Source organism: Aythya fuligula, chromosome Z (assembly GCF_009819795.1).
Source record: "Aythya fuligula isolate bAytFul2 chromosome Z, bAytFul2.pri, whole genome shotgun sequence".
Classification (NCBI taxonomy): Eukaryota; Metazoa; Chordata; class Aves; order Anseriformes; family Anatidae; genus Aythya; species Aythya fuligula.
This window is the reverse complement of record NC_045593.1, coordinates 31,824,085-31,848,411: the sequence shown is the minus strand read 5'-3', so window position 1 is coordinate 31,848,411 and position 24,327 is coordinate 31,824,085. Positions and strand designations below refer to the sequence as shown.

Sequence of the window (24,327 nt, the reverse complement as noted above, 5' to 3'; positions counted from 1 at the left end):
CAATTAAGGAAGGCTGAATTCAAGTACAGATTACTTCCATGTCTATCTATAGCCCATGTTTGAAACGTGTTCCAGTGAGAAGGAATGATAAAGAAATCAGCATTAAAAGCTTCTATTTTAATAGCTAAGTGTATAGTAGATCGGTTTATCTACATAAGAATTATTATTTGGGTAATTGCAAAACACAAGATACCATATGGGGAAGGGAAGAAGCTATCTAAGCTAGGCCCTAAGACTGAAAAGAGGCAAGAGAGAGCTTCCCTGACTAAGCATGTTCCTTAAATTGAAAATATATAGTGGAAATTACATTTTAATCTCTTTTTTATTGACCACTGAACTAATGATGAAGATTTGTCTCCTCTTCCTTACAAAGAAATGTGTATTACTATTTTATTAGGACTGTTTGCGTGCTGAAAAAAATAAAACTATGACCTTGGAAAATTTTGTGATTACAACCTGAGTCTGGAGGACATTGCATAAGTTTTATAAGTGAAAAGCAGTAGAGCAGCCTTAGAAGTCATCACTAATCACCCAGGATAATTTCAGGCACATTGTAAAATAAGATTAATATTTGTGGTATGCCAATATATCTCAAGTGATAAAGGGTATTAAATAAGCATTTGTCTGATTTAATAAGCAATTCATCAATGGATTATACCTTCAGTTCATCAACGAATTATAGCTGCAGTTCTGTCATTAATTAGTATATGCTTTGCAAGTTTGAGTCTAGCATTTATTCTCATTATAAGTATGCTAATGTACATTTTAGCTTTATTAATCTGAGGAAATATTTAGCAATGCAATGAAAAAATACATTTTGAAAGTCAGAATAAATGTGTAAAATTTGAAGTACAGCTGTGTATGGTACGGTGGTAGATAAAATTTCCTAGTCTAGCAGTAGAAAAGAGGTCTTAGGTTTCATGGATCCTTTTATTTATTTATTGACAAATAAAATGGCAGTCATTTTCAGATTTGGAATAGAAGATATATTTACCGATCATCCCACCAAACTTTTCTGCACTTCACTTACTATTGGTGAAGTAAATTGAAAAGTAATCTTTTTACTGAGATTTTTGGAAATTTACTGTTTCCAGAGTGCTTGATGATCTTCACGACAACTGTTAGAGAGAGGTTTCTGCATATTATTATTAAATAAAAGGTATCAGCATATGTTTATGATTTACTTCTACAAGTACTTCAGCTGCTAGTTGACACTTATTAGTTTGCATTTCAGAATTAACAGAAAAAGATAAAAATAGGTATTATAAATTATTTTTCAATAATCAGGATATTTTTCAATGTTGTGTTTTTTATTTGAGGTTTTTAAATAATCACAACATATGACTTAATAAGTTTCATTGTATTGAACTGGGAAATAAGAAAGTACCTTTCATATTCATATGGAGGGAGAAAATATTATTGATGGACTTCTGCATATATAAATACATATATATATAAAGAGAAAATATACATATACCTCTCTTCAGAGAAGATATCTTATTTTATTATCTTTTATTTATTTATTTATTTAGCCCCAAAACAATATCAGACACTGAAAATTAATTTAGTTGTCCTGTGTATGGGCCATACAATTACTACATTGTAGTAACAAGGATGGCAAGAAACATTTTGCAAGAACTGATTTAGTGATACAGACATTGCATTACATTTTCTCCTTGTATTGTCAATAAGTTACCTTAAAACTATTTACTGTTCTTGCTTTCCCTCTCTTTTTTCCCTTCTCTTGCTTGTAAAGCTGCTAAAGGAGATAGCTAGGAAACGCAGAAGCATTCGTTTTGGGAGGGAAGTCGAGCTAAAGCCATATATTGCAGCTCACTTTGAAGTTCTTCCCACGGAATTCACGTTGGGGGATAAGAAGCATTACGGTGGCTTTGAGAACAAGCAACTGCAAAGTGGTCAAGAATATGTCTTCTTTGTCTTGGCTGTAATGGAGCACTCAGAATCTGTAAGTTAGTAACTAGACCTTTTTAGACCCCAAATTACCTTCCCCCAGTCATCAAAACAGTCCTTCAGTGTTTATTCCACTTCCGAAACAAGTTTTTTTTTTTTTTTTAAGAATCTGTAAAGTGTTTCTTTGCTGATTTCCAACTAAGTCCTTGAACTCACCTATGCTGTATGCACCTTGATGTGTTTGTTCTATGTGTAGCTGAAAGCTAAGAATCACCTCTTATTAGCTGTGCTGTGATCCTTTGCAAATTACATTCTCTGCTGTTTGAGATCATTGGCACAGGTTCTGAGGCATGAACTCCACAGCACCATCTTTTTCAATGTCTTTGAAAAAGAGTTCCTTTGTTGCCTTAAGACTGCCATTGGATAGTGGTGTTGGACATGCAGGATTCTTGGAAAGATTAGTTGAATTGGAGACATACACAGTAACCCTCTTTAGGTACAGTAATTTCCTAACAACTTCATCAGTGAATTGTTAGAAAGTAACAAAATAATTCAAGCAAAAATCCTGAGGTGAGCAAAATAATGAGTTGTCATCTCTCTTCATGTAATTCATCTTGTTCTGATGTCCCTTTATGCTCGAGTTAATATAACTGCATGTAATCTAGTAAGAGAGAGAAAGAGACAGAGAGAGAGAGAGAACTGTTGTAATGCACATTAACATTTTAACGTGCAGTTTGGTGTAACATGGTATCTTTCTAATTGGTTCCTAAACCTGACAGGTACATTTGCTTGCTCATCTACTTGAAACTATTGCACCAATAATTTGAATTCTAGTCAAATGCTTCCAGTATGCAATCTTACAATTGCTTTCTGATGTCAACAGAGTTTAGACTGTGAGGAAGTAGCTTCAAATTGTATACTTTTGGATACGTAATTGTATTTGTAAAGAAAGTAAGTGCTTCCTGGAATCTCTAATATAAATCATAAGTTCTTTGCTTGCTTTTAGACAGTGGTGGTGAGATGGAGAATTCTGAATGTGCTGTATCAGAAAGGTTCAAAACAGAGATACTAGACAGTTTTGGTCTATGAATGTAAATGGCAATTAGAAGCAAAATCCGGTTTGTTGGAGAACAGGTAGTAAGTGCTCAAACTGGTATCCCTCTGTAGTATTTTCTTCTGGTTGCTCCAAAGGCAGAAGCTATATACAAAGTGTTTCTTATTGTAGAAGTTCTTACCTATCTTTCACCATTCAGTTTGCAAGTTTGTAAAACACCTAGCTTGAAGAAAAATAGTAGTTTTTTTGTTGCTTTGTTCATTGCATCATTACTTTGTATATATTTATTTTAGATATGGAGTAGCTATTATTTTAAATGCATCTCATTTGTTGTTAAGCAAGATTTATTTTATTTGTATAGACCATGTATGCAACCAGCCCATATTCTGATCCTGTTGTGTCAATGGATCTTGATCCTCAACCAATTACAGATGAGGAAGAAGGCTTGATCTGGGTTGTAGGACCAGTTCTTGCAGTGGTGTTTATTATCTGTATTGTTATAGCTATACTTCTTTATAAAAGGTAAGTTTACCTTTTAGTTTACCATATCTATAGCTTTCTGATATGTTGACCATTTTATAGGGCTGTTCCATTATTTGTACTACAATTGTAACTGTCATTGTGTTGCGATATTTTTGTATTTATTAATGGTTCCCAGAACACTGCAGATATTTTAGTAGATTTATGACTGAAAGCTTCCAATAATTACAGCTATGTGAGTATATTTTTTTCTCCTAATGACACTCTATTGCCATTTCTGCATTTAAGTGTTTTTTTGTTTGTTTGTTTTTGTTTTGGTTTGGTTTGTTTGCTTTTCCATTTTGCATATGTTTGTGAAGAAAATGTTCTTGAATATAGATGTGTACAGATTCACATTTGACTTTTTAGAAATTATTTTTAGAAGTGTAGGGGATTACATTACATTACATTAGGGATTGCATTCAGCCTGATGTTAAACATGATTTTCATCTCCACTCAAGTAATCTCAGTTTTCACTTTTGACAGTTGGCCTTACTTTGTCAGTATATCTTTTTGAATTTGAAGCCGTGGACTGAGAGATTAAAGAAATATCAGTGACTGTTTTCTACTAATCTTGCAATCTGATCAAAATTCACTTACACTTCTTTCACTGTGTATGACACAGATGCAGTTTGATATTACTCAGAGGACTTTTCTTAGCCTTGCAATTTACAAGATGAAAACTATATGATACATTAATTTATACATAGCAGCCTTTTACAGTGTAAATGAGTTCAAAGGGGTCAATACTGAATAAAAAACAAAGTTGATTTTAATATTTAGATTATGCATTTTTGAAACCAAAAATGCCTTATGCATTTTTGAAACATATTGATAAAGAGTAATTTGGGAATCATATAAAGATCCTGTGACCCTGTTTTTGGTAGGTGGAGGGGTGCATTATGGGCAATTTCCACAAATGGAGTATGTCTTCTAAAACTAATGGCTACAATACTATCAGCTGCTTATAAATATTTAAATTCTGCTACCCTGTATGCTTTTTCTGCCCTAGGTGTATCTAGCCAAATGCCTCTGAAATTGTGTTTAGAGAGTTGTCTTCAGGTTTTGGAAAGTGAAGCTCTGTGTTCAACAGTAGGAGAAAAAAAGAAAAAAAAAAAAAAAAAAAAAAAAAAAAGAAAAAAAAAAAAAAAAAAGGAAACTAGTCCAGAGGCAACCTTAGCTTTGGATTCCAAACAGATATATATTTATAGGAATGTTTTTTAGAGTTGCAATCATGAAGAAGCATAGGAGACATTTTGCTGTTGGCAGATATTACACTGTTCTGAAGGTTTCTATTAATGCCTACTCTCCCAGCCAATCTAATTTATTAGACAGCAGTGAACCTTCTATTTGTGCCAGTCTGTCACTTCAAAAATTGGTCATTTGAGACATACTAAAAGTGAAGTACTACTTACTTCTGATTATTTTGGAGTATTAAAAGTAAAACTTCTGCTTCCTAAAAAATATTGGCATATAAAGCAGATGTGTAAATGTTTCTGGAAATATAGATTGCATTTACAGAACTATAATAAAAATTTTCAATTCTTCTACTGAAAAATTATAAGCATATTGCACAAATGAGCAGGTAGAATTCATTCATAGATAGTGTGAAGAGAATGTCATGAATAGAAAATAGGGGACATTTTCCAACTGTTATTTACTACTTGTACTAGAACTGTTCAGTCAAATTTCCATATGTATTTATTTATTTTTATGTTTTCAGCTCTAAGCTGAAAATTGATAAGCCTCACTATTCTAGCAAAGTCATTCTGAGAAATTATGATTGCAGTTTTACCAGTCAATAGTCAACTCTGTTAAAATAACTTGGCTGTAATTACAAGGGAACAATATAAACTGTTATCAGTCAAGGTAATAACATCATGTTCTAACATCCACAATAGTACACTACCCTCTCATGTGGTTAAATAATCCTACCTTTTATAACATTACATTGAATTTATAGTGATTAAACCTTGCAGGGACACAAGACAGGTAAAAAAGTGGTGGGAAGGTACCACCACTTTGAAGGTATCAAGGTACCTTTCATTTCTGGATTTAGGCTTGCAGAAGACAGTTTTTTCATATGTTGTTGTAATGAGTAATTTAGACACATTTAAGCAAATTCATACAAAAATCCCTGTTAAGAGGTTACAATGAAAAAAAAAAATGAATTAGGATTCAAAGATTCCTTTTATATTAGTGCGTCTCAGTGCCTTAAATAATTTCTACTAGTTAAGACAGGCTGACCATGACACATGATATTCTGAAGGGAGTATAAAGTGACATGTTAACAAATCTGAATTGCTTCACTAAACTGAAGGAAAGGATAAAGTAAATAAGAATATAAGATTTTTAAAGTGTATCTGGACAATTTATTTCAGAGTTTAGCAAGGAGACAGGAAGAGTGATATGCAACAATGGGTCAGTGCAGGAATAACGCTATACAATGGAGATGCTGTATTTGATCTAAAGACATTCCTGTGGAGATAATGTCAGAATTTTTCTGTTGAAGAAATGACAAAATAGTCATAATACTAACATTTTAATTAGATTAAACAAGTTTTTGTTTATTTGTTTCTTTCTTTTGTGTGTGTGTGTTTTTTGTTTTGTTTTGTTTTTGGAATTATAGCTAGGTCTTTCTAATGTGTCAGTGTCCTAAGACATCTAAATCATAAAGGAAAGCAGCACTAAAATAACTGAAACTGGTAGAATTTTTTAAAGTCAAATCAGCTTCTTCTAATGATAAACTGCTTAGTAGATTCATTCTCAATAGGTTTTGTACAAATCAACAGAATTTAAACTTTTTATAAAGAAATCAACTATGCAACTGGAGAATTACTAAAATTCAATATAACCAGTATTAGAAATCTAAGAAGTATTTTTCCACCTCAATGAGAACACAAAGAGAATCGTAGCTATTCTCCATTCGAAAATGAGACAGAAACAGAGCAAGCTTTTGTTTTTAAGGGCCTTACAGGAATCTTATATTTCTGAAAAAGAAGGAATATGTTATAGAATATTTTATCATAGACTATGCAGTCTGGATGTAGACAACCAGAGCTTGATAGCTTTATGGCTGTAGATCAGCAATAATTGGGCAAGATAGCAGGGATGTTTAACACTTTTGAGACAACAGCAAAAATTATTATTTGTATGAACTATGTTGGAGGGAATTACTGTGACTATAAAACTTGGACTGGTTAAAAAAAAAAAAAAAGTCACAGTAAGAAGTAAGGAAATTAGAAATTTCCATGTCTACAGGAATTTCTCAAAATGCATTTCTGGATTGTATAGGGGCATAACTGCAACAGATATGATGGGTAGAGAGGAAAATAGCGGTCAGAGGACATCTGCCTAATCCATGACAGCAAGTATGAAAAATACTGAAATAGAGAAAATGAGGTCAAGGGATGTGGCAGTGTGAAGAAGATGCCAGCGAAACACACAGGTGGACTGTGTTTAATTCCCTTTGTTGGTAGAAGCCTTTATGAAAAAAAAAAAATAAAAAAAATTGTTTACCTCATGATTTACAATACTGCTTTTACATTTTAGTTTCAGTCAGAGAGAAAAGATGACTGCAATTTCTAAAAGAATCATTTTAAGGGGAGAAGTCGTACCCTCATTTAAAGCAGATGTTATTGCAGAAAGTGTGGATAATTTGCCTGGGATGGTGTGAAGCAAATTTAAGTTGCCCAAAGACTAGAAATGCCTGAGCGAACCCTTTATTATTTATCGGTCAGTTTATATAAAGGTTGTTGCCTCTACATTCTTCAAAGCTCAAAGAAAAAATATGGCATAGAAAGATTTTTTGATTATGTATCAGAATAAAGCCAAAAGTTCATTGCAGCTTAAAACTTTACAGTAATAGAGGGGGAAATAACTTTTGTAAATAGGTATATAATTACTTTTTGTAAAAAGATATTTCAAAATATGCCTTTTGTTCTCATTGGATACGGCTGCAATATAATATCCAACATAACTGTAGGTGATTAATGTACTGTGTGCAAAAATGCTTATAGACTCACAGAACCACAGAGCCACATGTTTGGAGATTTTCTGTTCTCACCCCTACTCTGAACATGGTCAGGTACAGCAGGTTTCTTAGGGTTCAGGTGAGTTTCAGTATCTCTAAGGATGGAAACTATTTGAATGGTCTGATTCATTGTTCAACTACCCTCTCACAGTTAAAACAAAACAAAACAAAACTTTCTCTTAAGTTACGGTTTAATTTCCCGTCTTTCTGGAATTCATATCTTGGCAAAGTGAGCTGGATTGGCCAGTGACCAGTACAGTATTCTGTGACACTGAAACAATGATACCACCCTGCAGTCTTAGTGAAAATAATTTCGGGCAGGTCTTTAGGTCTTTTATCAGTCAGACTTAAAACTAAACAATCAGATTTAGGGATCAGAATAAATTAATTAAATGTCATTTGCCTTTTCATCATGTCATTGTCCTCAAGAAAATATATTTTTCACTGGTTCAAGTATGGAGTAAAATACAAAATAGTAAGATTTATATGCAAAATCTCAAAGAAAGGTGAACACTTAACCAGATACAGAGATGGTGCAGAATTCTAGTCTCCTCTAGAGGTAATGCATGTTATGAGAACTGTTAATTAGAGTCACAATCTATTTCCCAAGCTGGTTTACATAAAGCACTACTGTGCTGCAATGCAAACCAAAAAGATATGGCCCTGAAGTATCCTTTCATGCCTTTTTTTTTTTTTTTTCCTGTAATATGAGTTTCTGTGGTTGTTCTTACTGTATTTAAGAAATCACAAGCTTTCTAATTTCAGCCTTTTACTGATAAAGAGCAAAATGTTCCTCATTCTAGATGTTTCTTGGATCAGTGTTGTTTGTAGGGTGGTTTTTTTTTTTCAGTTTTAGAGAAAAGAAATTAAAGTTCTTTTGACAGGCTTTGTGTTATTTGCTCTTATTAAGTGCAGCTTTTTTGACTTACTTCAGAATGCAGGAGCCAAAACTTGAATCTTTTGTACATAGTGAACCTGAGGACTCTGAATCTTGAAATATAAGAAGACAAATGGTTCTAAGGGGAAAAAACAAAAGTTGAGCACAGAAATGAGAATGGGGGAATCTTAAGTGATGGTCATAGAATCTTAGAATTATTTAGATTGGAAAAGACCTTCAAGATCATCATGTCCAGCTATCAAGCTGAGCTACCAAGTCCCATCACTAAACCATTAGCACCACATTGTCACATCTCTTAAATACCACCAGGGACAAGTACTCTACCACTTCCCTTGGCAGCTCATTCCAATGCTTAATCACCCCCTCTGTGAAGAAACTCTTCCTAATGTTCAAACTAAACTTCCACTGTTGAAATGTGAGAGCCATTTCTTCACATCCGATCACTTGTCACTTGTCACCTGAGAAAGGGGACCACCATCCTCCTCACTACTATCTGCATTCAGGTAGTTGTAGTGAGCAATGAGGTCTTGCCCCTAAGACTCTTCTTCTCTGGGCTGAACAGCCCCAGTTCCTTCAACTGCTCCTCATAGCACTTGTCATAGAATCACAGAATCATTTAGGTTGGAAGAAATTTCCAAGATCACCTAGTCCAATCTCTGACCTAACACTAACAAGTCCTCCACTAAACCATATCACTAAGTTCAACATCTAAATGTCTTTTAAAGACCTCCAGGGATGGTGACTCAACCACTTCCCTGGGCAGCCCATTCCAATGCCTAATAACCCTTTAGGTTAAGAAGTTCTTCCTAATATCCGACCTAAAACTCCCCTGTTGCAACTTTAGCCCCTTCTCCCTCATCCTGTCACCAGGCACTTGGGAGAATAAACCAATGCCCACCTCGCTACAGCCTCCTTTAAGGTCCCTGTAGAGAACAATAAGATCGCCCTTGAGCCTCCTCTTTTCCAGGCTGAACAATCCCAGTTCCCTCAGCCGCTCCTCGTCAGATATGTTCTCCGTACCCCTCACCAGCTTTGTAGCCCTTCTCTGGACTTGCTCAAGCACCTCCACATCCTTCTTGTAGTGAGGAGCCCAAAACTGAACACAGTACTAGAGGTGCCGTCTTACCCATGCAGCATACCCTTGTATATAATTACTTTCCTAGTCCTGCTGGCTCTGCTACTTCTGATGTGGCCTTCTTGGCTACTTGGACACTTTGCTGGCTCATGTTCAGCCCTCTATTGGCATACCACCAGATTCTTTTCTACCAGGTAACTTTCCAGCCACTCTTCCCCAAACCTATAATGCTGCATCAGGTTGTTGTGACCCAAGCTCAGGACCTGACATCAAGCCTTGTTCAGTGTCATGTGACTGGACTCAGCCATAGGCTTATCCTATCCAGATCCCTCTGCAGAGTCTTCCCACCCTCTAGCAGACCAACAGTCCCACCTAACAGTATCATTTGCATGATTACTGAGGGTGCACTCTATCCCCTCATCCAGATCACTGATAAAAACGTTACACAAAACTGTCCCCAGTGCTGAGCCCTGGGGGATGCAACTGGTTATCATCTGCCAACGGGACAGTCTATAAAGACCGTGAAAGTCTATAAAGACTTTTTTTTACAATGTGTGATTAATTTGGTCATTGATGACTCCAGAATATAAAAAGTTTGCAGACCCACTTTTTTAATAATAGATAGAGAGACAAATACTATACTTACAGTGTATATGGTAGAACATGATGATGGAAGCTAATAATTTTCCCTGTTAAAATGATCTCTATAGATCACAGTTTACTACAAATCTATATGGATCACTCTAGTCCTCACATAAATGCTATTCCTTCAAAATCTGTGAAGGTGTATAGTACTTCATTTGAGAAATATTTATGACTACCTTGCTTTCCAAGGTATCATTAAATTATTTTCTTATTATTTTAGTACTTGGTTTTATAAAACAATTTAGTAATAAATATTTCCTTATTTATTTATTTTTAATTAAATTTAATTAAAACATGATCTTACATATTTAACCTTGTACTTCACTTCCTTATCTCTCCTTCTTCTCCCTTTCACTCCTTCTCTTTCTTCATTATGCCCAGCTCTCCTCTTCCCTGCTCTCATCTCTTTTCCCTGCAAGGATGAACCTCTTTATGTCTTAGATGCTATTTATCAATAGAATGTTAACTTGTTAAAGCTCTAATTAAATGCTCATTCTCCAGTGTCTCTCTGGATACAAGATATTATTTTGCAGACTGTTTCTAAAATAGATGGTTTTTTTTTCAGCAGGAGAAAATTCTCTTTTGTTTTAAACTGTGTCCTCCATTTATTCCTTGATTCCCGAGCTGTCTTTTCCTTTTGGGGAGGCTAGTTATATATCCTTACTGTAAGTCAGCATTCCTTGTATTTGCTGTTGTCATGCTTAACTTGTTTGATGCTGATAAACTAACATTTGGCCTTTTCTTCCCTGTTTGCTGCATTACAATGGAGCAGTAAACCTGACAGGTGAGAAGTGAAGAGTAATCACTTTTCATTTAATCCAGTGGGGATTGGAATCCAGATGGGGAAAATGTGGGGGATGGAGAGGGGATGGGGATGGAGGTAGGGGGTGAGGGGAAGAGAACAGAGAGAGACAAGTTATCATAAGAATGATCTAAAGCAGAAAAACAGAACATCTGTCAACCTAAGTGAATATAGACATTAAAGTATCAAACTGAAGGCAGCTGCAAGATATTTTATGTTTTTTTGTTTGTTTGTTTGTTTTTTACAACACTTAAAATCCACATAGCATATACAGCCAAGTTTCACTATTACTTTTTGTCTTCACGAGGCACATTTTCAAGAAACAAAATGGTTATACAATGTTCATATGTTTTTATTTGTGCTTTCATGAAGTTAAAAGTATTCTTTGCTATAACGATAACTGCTAAAGGAATGTGGTTTAGTGCTTAAAGTGTGAATAGTTCTAAAGTGTTCATGATACATAGAGTCAGTGCTGACGTATTTCTGTAAGTGAAAATGATCATAGAATCATAGAATGGCTTGGGTTGGATGGGACCTTAAGGATCACCTAACTCCAACCCCCCTGCCATAGACAGGGATGCCACTCACTAGATCAGGTTGCTCAGGGCCTCATCTAACCTTCTCTTGAACACCTCCAGGGATAGGGCATCCGCAATCTCTCTAGGAAACCTGTTCCAGTGCCTCACCACCCTCTGAGTGAAAAATTTTGTCCTAACCTCTAACATAAATCTCCCCTCTTTTAGTTTAAAACCATTCACCATCATCTTGCCAATATCTGACTGATCAAAGAGTTGTGCTCCATCTTTTATGAAGTCCCCTTCAAGTACTGAAAGGTTGCAATGAGGTCACCCTGCATGCAGTGTTCTCTTCTTTAGGCTGAACAGCCCCAGCTCTCCCAATCTATCTTTGTATGAGAGGTGCTCCTGCCCCTTGATCATCTTTGTAGACCTCCTCTGGACCCACTCTAACAAATCTTGTGCTGGAGGCCCTAGACCTGGATGCAGGACTCCAAGTGGGGCCTCACGAGGGCAGAGTAGAGGGGACAATCACCTCCCTCCACCTGCTGTTCACACCTCTGTTGATGCAGCCCAGGATGCAGTTAGCCTTCTGGGCTGCAAGCGCACACTGCCAGCTTGTGTTGAGCCATCAGAACCACCAAGTCCTTCTCTGCAGGGCTGCCCTCAGTAAGTTCTTCACCCAGTCTGCACTCATGTCTGGCATTGCCCTGGCCCAGATGCAGCACCCTGCACTTGGACTTGTTGAACCTCATTAGGTTCTCATGCACCCATTTCTCAAGCTTGTACAGGTCCCTTTGGATGGCATCCCTTCCTTCTGTCGTATCAACTGCACCACTCAGCTTGGCATCATCTCCAAATTTGTTGAGGATGCACTCAATCCCATTGTCTGTGGCCACCAAAATGATGTGATTTGTCTTTAGTGGAATTTTTTTATTTATTTTTTTTCCCAGCAGTTTTTTATCAATTGCGTTATCTGAAACAATTAATCTGGAGAGATAGAAAAGACAAAATGATCCTAAGTATAATAATAATAAACCATTCTTTTGTGCTATAACAGTTCAAAATATTCACACAAATGATTCAAAGAGAATTTAGTTCTTTTTCTAGATGAATAGGAAATATTGTTGCCCAGCACTGACTTGAAAGTGGAAGAAAAATAAACTTGTCTCTGGACAGTTCCACTGATCTCTTGACTTCAGGAATATGAAATAAAGATAAAAATATTTATTGGAAATGGAAAGCAGCCTTTCTTCACCTATACTTAAGAATAAAGAACACTAGAGTATTTTGCTGCTTTTGTGATAGGATCAAAAGTAAAAAAGAAATTTCAAATGAGTCATTCCATAATATCTTTTTAAAAGAAGAATCAAATTTAAATCTGCAAAGCTTCACTAAAAATAAGTTAATAAAAGTTTTTGTAGCAAAACAATTTATATATGTACATATATGTGTGTGTGTGTGTGTATATATACATGTATAATTTTAAGTCCAGTAACTTTCGAAGAACAGTAATAATTCATTCCACCATGTTGCTATTTGGCTGCTTGACATAGTCTTTGAAATCTTTCTGCATGCACCTTTTACTGAATGCCAACACGTGTTCATTATTTCAAGAACAGTGAGAAATCATTTGAAGAATTTTTAAGAAGGAACCCCAGTGGAATAATAACAGATTTATCATTGCCACATTGCGAGTCAATTAGAAAACAAAAAAGCAAAAAAGCAACAGTAGTGGTGCACCAGACCAAATGTTGGACACCTAGAAAAGATTTACCTATAGTAAATCTTAAAATCGTCTCAGTTCTGTTTTCAGAAAAGCAGCTCTTTGCTGCTTTTTTTTTTTTTTTTTTCCTCTTTATTGTCTATTTCATGTATAAATGAAATGAAATTTATTCATTTCATGAATTATATCAGCCAATTCATATTTTCATTCAGGAATTCACAGAGATTTATTGAAGGATTCCACTTGCATTCAAACATTAAATTTCCAGATTCCTGACTGACAATGCAGACAATTAGATATTCTTTATATAATATAGTTCTCCATGTTTTGTGGCAGAAAAAGATGCTCTTAAGTTATGAGAGTTCATTTTACCAAAACAGTTCATTTTACTAACAACCTCTGTGGACACTGCTTCACTCTAGAGGAAGGGAAGCATAGATGAGGTCCAATTCCCCCTCCCCTCCCCCCTCCCCCCTCCCCCCTCCCCCCTGTTCCCAGCTTGTTTTGGACAAACTAACAAAAATGCTAAAATTACAGTGAAATTAGTAATTTGATCAGAAACATTCAAGTGTAGTCTGAGCCTTGAATATGTAGATGTGATCAGATGCATGAGTGTAAAGTTTTTTATGTTTAGTGTTATGTCTCATAATAGTTAATTATTCTGGTGCCCAGAAAGATGATCTAGAGGATTAGCATAGGCCAGAATGCTCAAGACATTCTGACATTTCTATATTTAAATTCATTTTAATATTGGTAGCTGCCTTACCCATCGTGAATCATTATTTTGTCACCTTCATATTAATCATTATTTTATCTTTTCACTGCATCAAATGGTCTTTCAGAAATCATCTCATCTTTATAATTTAATGATTAAAGACTTGAATACCTGTGTTTGTCTACTTCACACCTCAGTCTTATATGCATGTATTCACCTTCTCCATGCAGGAAGAGGGCTGAATCTGATTCTAGAAAGAGCAGCATACCCAACAGCAAGGAGGTCCCTTCTCACCATCCCACAGACCCAGTGGAGCTACGACGCCTTAATTTTCAAACTCCAGGTGAGAGACAATAATATCTCACTAAGAGCTCTGTGATCACAGACTCAGGTTAGTGGTGCTGTTACAGAACAGAATACTTTTAAATATATATATATTATTTTTTTTTGCCACTTATGATATTTTTATAGTATGTATTTCTCTGATAGGTTTGGAGGTAATTCTGTAATTTCTATATTTAAAGAAAAATCCTGCATGAACAAAATTTTGTATAAAGGATCCAAAAGTCATATATATTGTGTGAATTTGTTTTATATACTAAAAGTACAAGTTAAACCTAAGAACGCTAGAAAACTATTGAGAAATGTACATCCCTCTATTTAGTAACTAGATACTTATAGCTATTTCTTGTAATTAAACTTCCCTTATTTCTACTAAATTATCAAATCAATATCACTGGAGGTTTTACTATATTGCAAATGTGAAAGCAATCAAACAAACAAACAAAAAAATACCTAGAGAAATATTCTTGTCTCTTAAATTCAGGCTATATTAGGGTCAAAGAGTCATAGAGGTCAAATTAATATGGCAGTAGTTCTGAAAGGTAGAAGTAACACTTGAATTCTTGATTACCCATTTAATTACTTTATTTATGAAACTGTTTTATTAAAGTGTTTGTTTTTTTTTTGGTTGATAGTTAAGAAACACAGAGAGAAATACTTAAAATAAAATTGATTTTTAGTGTCATTTTATGAGTAAATGTTTTTTAAATTACCTTTGTTTTGATCATTCTGTATTTCAGTAGTCTTATTTTCTGTCACCATATGATTGCACACAGTCCTGATATGATGCTAATTACTTATCAAATCTTCCTGAGCATTATTTTGTCAGATTTATTACATTTAGTGCAATGATAATAATAATGGATTTAAGCTCATAAAGACAGGCAATTAAGTACTTGAGATGTTAAAAGACTAGCTAAAGAAGGAGACACACTAAATATTACAAAAGGGTTAACTGAACTGGCAACTCTCATTTCTCATATTTAAAAGAATGTCTGCATTAGGATAGTTGTGCCCTAGCAGGAGTACATCTACAGAACAATGAAGAAGGGGCTAAAGACCCAACGTCCTTACTGCATATATCAGAGGTAAAAAGTAAGTGTTTTGAGGCTTGAGGCTTGCCCCAGACTTGCCTAAATCTATTTTATTACAGTGAATGATCTTTAGCAGCTGAGACAAGAGGTGTGTTTCGGGAGTGCATCTTCTTGTTGAGTTTCGTCTGAATGTGGGAATCTTGTTGATGTGCTCTGGGACCTCTCCACAATATGAACCTTAATGTAGTAAATGGAAATGACTGAATGCTTTGATTTGCAATTGTGCCTCTGAGACTGCAACATTAATGTAGACTTACCCTCATGAAGAAAAGGTTTCAGACCTTATCCAGCACCTTCACACAAAGTTTTAAAGTTTTTTAAATAGATAGACATGTATATACAAATCTTCGAAACATGAACAGAAAGGTGTTGCTTCTTACATTTTAGTTTATACCTAAAATAAGTCATTAACTGTATGCACATATACACTAGGTAGAGGGGATATCTGAATTACTAGGTATATAAGCAATATTTTCTGATGTTTGTGTAGAGTTTTACCTATCCATTTAATATTGGTTATATAGTCAAATAAAATATGATTAGAAAAAAAATGCTGCTAAGTCTTAATAATTTAAAATTAATTAATTATAAATTCATACTAAAAATGTAAATTTAATAAGAACTGGCAGAATTCGTGGCACTTGTAGGCATTGCAGTTCCACCTCACTGATCCAAAAAGAACTAGAGGGGAGTAGAAGTGTACTTTTCCTTTCAACTCTGTAATTTATCTGGGAAGTTGGTAGTTTTCTGTGAAGCTAGTTAAGCAGAAGATCTGCAATCCATTTCTATTATAAGATCCCTTTCTTTGCTGTAAGTCTTTTCCACAAATGGAGGATTCAAATTACTAGAAAAAAATATAGAACAAAAATCAAATTATGATATATATATATATATATTTTTTTTTTTTTCTAGGACTCCTAGGTGTAGATCAGTCCATTAAGATATTTAGAATGCAACCAAATATGAAGGATACTATCCCAGGAGGTTTATATTGCTATGTAACACTTGCTAATTAGCTTGTTCTTAATATGAAATCTTAGCTGCAGAGTAGTCAACCTACAGTTCCTATGGCAGCAGAAGCAGATTTTAACTTAACTTACAACACCTTCAATTAGGGCTACCATTTTATTTAAATCTGTTTGAATTTAACTCAGATCTTTAAATACTGCTTAAATAATTATCCAACTCCATACTCTAACACATCATCAAGTGACATGCAGGACAAAGCTCTTCCAAGACGAACATAGAGGAAATATAGAAAGGTTGTATATTCAGGACACAATTTTGTTGTTGTTGTTGTTTTTATTATTGTTGTTCTTTCACTTTCATAACTGTGTTGTTGTTGTTTTCTTTCTGTTGGGTAGCAGAAACATGTAGGGTACTTTTGGAGCAAAGCAGGCAGCTGAGAGAAGGAGATGGTACTGATGTTGTTATGTGATGGGTTTCTTTTAACAAGACATCTCCAGTCACCCTCATACAATGCCTTTATTAACTCTGCAAGATACTACCTTTTATGAACATTGAATACAGATAAAATAAATGACAGAGTACGTTATAATAATACAAATAAATGACATGTACATTAATAATCAGCATCTGTCAAGTCAGTACAAGTGCATCAGGATTGATGATTTGATTTCATTATTATAATTATTTATTTAGCTTATGGAACATCTACAGTTTCTTTGGATCTTTTCAAGCTCTCTATTTTCTTCCAGTGAACAACACAAACAACAACAACAACAAAAACACAACAACAACACACACACACAAAAAAAGGAGGTTATGATGAATACATAATGTGAAGAAGTATTAAGAAAGAACATTTTAAATTACATTAGCAATTTTTTAGGACAAGAGGAATGGAAAGTTGTGCCAGGGAAGGTTCAGTTTGGAAATTAAGATAAATATCTTCTCAAAAAGAGTAGTTAGGCATTGGAATGGGTTGCCTAGGAAAGTCACCATCTGAAGGAAAGAATGGATGTGATTTAAAGAAAGGTTGGATGTGGTACTTAGGGACATGGTTTAGTGGGTAATACTGGTGGAAAGAGGGCAGTTGGACCAGATGATCTTGAAGGTCTTTTCCAACCTTTATGATTCTATGATATTTAGATTGCCACTTCTCAGTGGGAGAGCTGAGTGAGGCATACTTATAAAAGTCAGGGTTGTCGTAAGTTTTAATCCTCTAAAAGATTTATAAACAGCCTCTTTCCAAAAATACTAGAAATTGCATATTTTGTTTAAGGAAAAGAGAATCAGATCTGACTATCAAAATAATCTGAAAATTAGTCCCATGTGTTAAATTTGATTTTCTAACCATGAGTACAAAATAATCCTAGGTGGTTGGGTTGTTGGGCATAACTTTTTGAAAGAATTTACCAGGAAGCAATATTTTATCTTTGGTGATTGTAGTGCAGTGATTTTGGCAAAAGTTATGCTTTACTGGTCATAAAATTGTCAAATCAGCATGAAGATGTGATAAAAACCCACTTTCTAAACTACCAGCACAGTAAATGTGTTGCTTTCCTATCACTTTTTCTTGTCCTCTCAATAAATAATTGTATTCCTCATTAATCTTTTACTTACCTAACTAAGGTTTCCTCTCTTACCCTTTTTATGAAGGTTCATATTAGTCTCTGTCTTCACTCCTCAATTAACAGAGTAACTACACAGAAAAGATGGACATTTTGTCTTGACATTTGAAATAGCCCATAGTTCCACAACTCAGAACAAGATCCCATGTCCATATGTGTTATCCAAAAAATATATATTTGTTAGATAAGCCCATATGCTACTGAGTGGTTCACATCTGTGCCAAGTTTTCATTGAGTAAATATGAAAATACCCAGTCTCACAGTAGCATAGGGAGTTTCATGTGTAATTTTGATATTCTTCTGAAATTAGAGTGGCTGAAGGAAAATCAGTAGCATTCTTCCCGTTCAAATTTCCTGTAAAATATGGGATTAACATCATTAACAACTGTGCAAATTTTAAAAGTCTCTGTCACATGGGTGGGCAAAGGTAGGGAGGGGATAATAATTAAGTCCGCACGAAAGGTTTTATCAAATGAGGCAGCCCAGGTTTGTATAAAGGAAAATAATTAATGTTAAGTAGTTTGAGTGGGTTATGAGACCCAAGACTTGTGGAAAGACTTCAATCTGCCAATTAACCAAAGAACTGAACTGAGTCATTCCTGAAAAGTGACTGTTTTTTTACGCATTTAAATATAATATGTGTCATGCGTATAAGTAATTTGCATAACTGTGTGGCAATTAAACAATTATCTCATTATTTCTTATGAACCAAATAAGATGCTTTGAAATAGAAGGAAAATAAATAAAATTTTTACAGCTCCAAATTGAAGATTCTGCATTTTCATTAGGTAAGTGCATGCTCATGAAACTCAGCGAGTTCCTGAGCAGTTTATACTAACCTATTTTCAAGATAAGGCAGAAAAAGAATAAAAAATCTCCATAGGAAAAAGGTACAAGTAACAAAAGTGGAAAAAGTGGTGTCTGGATTTTGTCACCTGTTCCGCAAGTTAGCAGGAAAGTTCTTCCCTTTATGTACACATTTTCTTTTTTTGAGTACCATGACAATGCTGAAGGAAGAGCTGGGGTTTGTCTCCATGGCAAAAAGAGACTGCAGGAGATTTCTCATAGTGAGAATATATTCTACATATATATTCTGTGTGTATGTGAACTTGACTCACATGAAGGTTTTAAGCACCTTAAATGAGATTTAGGCTTCCAAGTGCAAACAACAGTTTTCTGAGATCCCACTTGGTTGCTATCTAAAAGAGAGGCAATAAAAATCTGTTTAGCTGGGAGAGAGTTGAAGGCTCTGCTACTCACAAGAGGGCTTTTTATTATTATTATAATTTTTATTTTTCCTGGATTTTAGCCAATGATTTTGCAACAGGCTATTGTCTTGAGTAATTTGAGATCAGGGCTGAGAACTAGGCCTCACCGTTTCTCTCTCTCTGTAGAGACCTTTTACAGCTCATTCAGCTGAGGTTTCTGCTGTGAGCACCTAGGTCTGCTTGCTATATCTAATTCTGATTTACAATAAGAGTTTCATTCCAGAATAATTAATCAATTTTAGAATAACATACATTTTTCTGGAATAAAAGGGTTTTTATATTGGGGCATAAGGAGTATAATATTGCAGTATTATAAGCACATGAATAACTATTTTTGATTAGTTATTACAGAATAACATATTTCTCTAAAACTTATCTTATAAATTTAGCTTTGTACACAAGATATAAGTTCACTCTCTGAGATAACAGTAGCCATTTTAAAAATAATATTTAAAGTAACATTGATTGATCAAATATACTGAAGGCATCCTGGGTAAATTATCATGACCCTGGGTCACCCTTCATATTTTCCATTTCCCATGTCCAGATGTTGCATATGTATATCTTTCTGATAAAAGAAAGTGTCAGTGACTGTACCAACTATTACTGATTCCTTCATTTTTCAATAATAGACCAACATCTTAATCAACATAGATATACATAGGTATGTTGGAAGGTATTCTGTGACATTGAATAAAAATGAGTATGTAATAAATGAGTCTTTAAAATTCCCGAGTATTAATTTGATATAGACCTTTAATATAACTTATTTCATAAAGAAATATCTGTGAAAATATTGTCACATTTTCAGTTCATCTGGATTGTGTTCTGTATGCTAGCAGCTGTGCACTGTATTTCTTTCTTAACTCATTGCTTATTTATTGTGGACATGTAAACCTACATGTCCAAATTTATAAATAAATGTATGTTTCACAGATGTTTTTAAAAGCTCTTAACATAAAACTGTGACAATAAACAAAATGATTAATGACAAGGCCAAAACACCCACTTGTTTCAGTGGGGTACAGGAGAAAACTTGGCAGATTTAAAGCCTGGATAAAGTATGCAGGTAAATTCTGACCTTACTTTCTCAGTTACACATTGAATTTGCGGCACATATGGTATCCCAAGTTCTTTAGTTCTGAATTAGCCAGAAAATATTTCTACACTGTAATGCATTTTAATTTTATGGTTTAATGCTAGGCTGGATAAGATTATTTACATTTGACACTCTTCTACCAAATCTAGGGGGAAAGAAAGAAAAAAAAAAAAACCAAAAACATATTATGAATACAATTTCAGCTTCCTTTTGCATGTACAGCATGGTTGTTGCTTTTGTTTTTGTTTGTTCTATTTTGTTTTTCTCCTGTTTGATTTTTCAGTGTTTTTGTCTTACTTGAAGGCAAGATTTAAAGCATGCATTTGTCATGCTGTTTCTTTTGATTTACTAGCATGTCAGAGGGTCTGTTCTAATTGAGCTCTATTTTGTCTTATTTTTTTACAGTTTTCATAGCATACATTGATTAATGTCAAAGTGTGTCTGCAAATAAGTGCATTTTGTTATATGTAATGACAAAAATAAGTGTGTTTACCTGTACTTTTGTTGTTGTTGTTATTTTTTGTGTTTGTTTGTTTTGAGTCAAATTCTACACCTGTGCTTTTGTTCTTATTTTTTTGTTTGTTTGTTTGTTTTGTTTTGTTTTTTTGAGTCAAGTTCTACATCTGTTGTTCACATGCAACTGATATCAAATTCAGCAGGAGCTTCGTGCTGAATGAAGAGATAGGATGAGGTCTTAACATATTCATACATAGCATATTCTGCTATGATGATTGTTATATTTTGTAGACTGATTACGTAATAGAAGTCCTCCAGCAGTTCATAAAAAAGTATCTAATGAGTACCATCTCAGTAGAGCACACTTTACATATGATTTGAGAAAAGTTCACAAGTGTTCAAATGTAAGTTTCTAAAATAAATTCTAGAGAAAAGAGGTTAGATGTAGCCAAAAATTGGCAATTTCAGAAGTTGTAAGTAGTTTTTTTTTTGTTTTGTTTGTTTGTTTTCTTATTTATGTCAAGTTTCATTTTGCACAAAATGTTTAATATGAAATCTCCCTTTAGGAATGTCAATTGATAGTGACAAAAACAATTGATAAAAATAGTTTAAAAAAGACTGGGTAGTCAGCATCTTTTTCAAAAAATAAATATCCTTCACAGTAAACAAATTATTGGGATTTGTTCTCATGCTGCTGGTGATTTAGACAGGTTCATCATGTATACAGCAATTCTCATTTTCTTTGGTTTTATGTCCTTTGTGTTTACAGTAGGGTAATTGGACCATTAGACATTTTAGTTTAGTTTCCAGACTGTTTTGTGCATGTCTGAAGTGCCTGTATGTACGAGATTGATTGATTGATTATGGTGATCTACTGCTGTTACTAATTTGTTTCCCATTTCCAATTGGCTTTTACTTTTTACAGCTTTGAGCAGTAATTCAGTCCCCTACGCCTCCCTGATTGGCTCTGTGTCCTCCCTCTCTAGCCAAACTACCACTCAGTCCTTATATGATAATAACTCTCTCCCACGATTCGCTCGAAAAGGTCTAAACATCTTTGTCTCTATTATTTTCTCTGTTCAAGCACTGTTTTAGATGTGCATCAGTCCACCTCCATTTCTGGATCAATTTAGAGTTCTCTTGTGCCTTTTCACTCACATATTTTCCATGGGGGTGCTTGATCTGGATCAAACAGTTTAATTTTTAGATGACCGTCACCCATGCTCTTATTATGAGAATAGCCAATTTATTTTAAGCAAAATTTCTAATAAAATGGGAGACAACTAGAACTGATTCAAGTAAATCAAATATTATAGACTAATTTACTAATTGAAATTCTAATAAATCTTGCTATTATATATGAACATTCTGTTTTGTTAGTTGACTGGCAATTTGCTTTAATGTCTACATTAAATACTGTCTCACCATCACAGATATACTATGAAGGTAATATGTAAATATATATTTATAGGGTCAGATGAATTAGGAACAGCACTGCTGGATATTATTAACATGATGCCTGAAATGTCAAAAAAAAAAAAAAAAAAAAAAAAGAAAGTAGAATTAGGAAAAAAAAAAGGAAAGGAAGGAAAAACATTCTGTAGGGTGACTGTGTTGTAACCACATGGTCATTTTCAGCTACTTTATAGGAAATGCAAGTTAATTGTCTTAGGCATGCTTTTGAAATTCATGGTGACAAAACAAACAGCATTGTGCAACATGGCTTCCAGCTTGAGCCCCCTTGAGTCATCACTGTTTTTCTTTCTCAATTTCAAGAGATTTTTGGGTTCACTAGCTTAATTTTTCTAGCCAGCTCTGATTTCTTCCCTGAAACAATTGAAAACTCACTTCATTTAAGGATGAAGAGGAAAATGTAAGCAGTTTGGAGAAGGGTCACGGAGACAGACTGAAACAATGATGTTCACAAAATCTTGCCTGGCAAATATTCAGCTGGCAAATTGTGCTAGTCGGCCCCACATCTCTTCTGTCTTTCTTTTGCCTTGCTGTCCCTATATTCCTTTCCTCACCCCTTTCTATCTCTGATTCCCAGCTCTTACTCTTCCTTTCCACTTATAATCTTCATCAGTAGACAAAGATGTTTACACCTGAAGTAGATTGTAGGTACTTTTGGGGGTTGATAAATGGGGTTTTAGATTAAACATGTTTTAAGGTACTAGTGCAGTCAGTATGTGCGTCCAACCAAACTGTACAACCCCTGCTTCTACAATCTGCTACTAGTGAAAACATTTTTGAAGCTATAATTGTCTGATGTTCGATCTTCTCTTGAGTGACTGTTGTCTAAAAGCAATGGTGCATGTAATTCTACTCATTCATAGTTGCATGTGAATGTCAGTCACCTCAAAATTTCATAAAATATTTAAGTATTTCTAATTTAGTCAGATGTGTAGTCAGTCTTCTAGACCTTGATACATTGTTATTAATTCTCAAGCGATCCTTTCCTTTCCTTTCCTTTCCTTTCCTTTCCTTTCCTTTCCTTTCCTTTCCTTTCCTTTCCTTTCCTTTCCTTTCCTTTCCTTTCCTTTCCTTTCCTTTCCTTTCCTTTCCTTTCCTTTCCTTTCCTTTCCTTTCCTTTCCTTTCCTTTCCTTTCCTTTCCTTTCCTTTCCTTTCCTTTCCTTTCCTTTCCGTTAGTTTTCTGATTTTTTTTTTTTCTTTTTCCTTTTTTCTTTTACCATTTCCTTTGCAGGTTCAGGTGTCTCCGGTTACCTTGGTAACCTTCATTCTTCAAGTTCGTTTTTCTTGATTATGCATAAGTCACTTTGCTTTCTGTCAAAATACTATTCTTTCCCCTTTAGGGCTTTTCAATGTCTGTTTCTCAGCTCACCTTTCCTCATCTAATTCAATGCAGTTTCCATTTCATACAGTCCAGCAGAAGAAGTTTGAAATGACATTAAGAGTCATTACTCAAAGCAGAGGTCGACATCAGGTCTAACTGTCTCATTTTTCCATGCCTACCTAACCTCATTGTCTCATCTCAGGGTAACTCTTTCCTTTACACTAGGATTGTTAGCTTTGGGAATATGCTTGGTGACTTCTTTTAATTTGGCTTCAGAGCTCATTTATCCAGAGCATGTCGTGCTTTGAGTAACCAAACTATTTGCCTGCTTCTCTTACATTTGACATCTTTACTACTTATACATTTCTAGCCATTCTAACTACTACATTTTATAAATTTTACTATGATGCTATCAATGTAGCTTATTTTAAATTTGGTTCTTCTTTCCTGTACAACAGGTATGGCCAGTCACCCTCCAATACCTATCTTGGAACTTGCAGATAACATTGAAAGACTGAAAGCAAATGACAATTTGAAGTTCTCACAGGAGTATGAGGTAATTTACCCCATTTTCTTATCACTTAAATTATCAAAAACGTCATGCTTACTATTTCTCTAGACTTACTGCTGGTATGTATCCACCCTGGTGATGCCATCTTTATATGCTAAACCATGTTAAAATATGTCCTCTGTGTAGAACAACTACTTTGCTGAGGTGGCTCCTTTGCTTCTAACAATGTGTTCTTTTTATAAGGATCTGTGTCAAGCAGATTCCATGTGCACATG

At 34.6% G+C, this 24,327-nt stretch overlaps 1 protein-coding gene across 43 annotated transcripts in view; it reads left to right on the top strand.

Moving 5' to 3' along the window:
- Window positions 1–24,327, top strand: part of PTPRD (protein tyrosine phosphatase receptor type D) — a 408,570-nt gene that overhangs the window by 305,213 nt on the left and 79,030 nt on the right. For 20 of the 43 annotated variants that reach the window (XM_032206656.1, XM_032206655.1, XM_032206643.1 and 17 more), the window contains 6 exons: window positions 1,757–1,966; window positions 3,327–3,487; window positions 10,905–10,919; window positions 14,124–14,236; window positions 21,672–21,791; window positions 24,000–24,097. In XM_032206656.1, the coding sequence (XP_032062547.1) occupies window positions 1,757–1,966; window positions 3,327–3,487; window positions 10,905–10,919; window positions 14,124–14,236; window positions 21,672–21,791; window positions 24,000–24,097 (717 nt within the window). The remainder of the gene's footprint in view (window positions 1–1,756; window positions 1,967–3,326; window positions 3,488–10,904; window positions 10,920–14,123; window positions 14,237–21,671; window positions 21,792–23,999; window positions 24,098–24,327) is intronic. The other 23 variants (XM_032206669.1, XM_032206650.1, XM_032206668.1 and 20 more) reach the window with 5 other exon arrangements.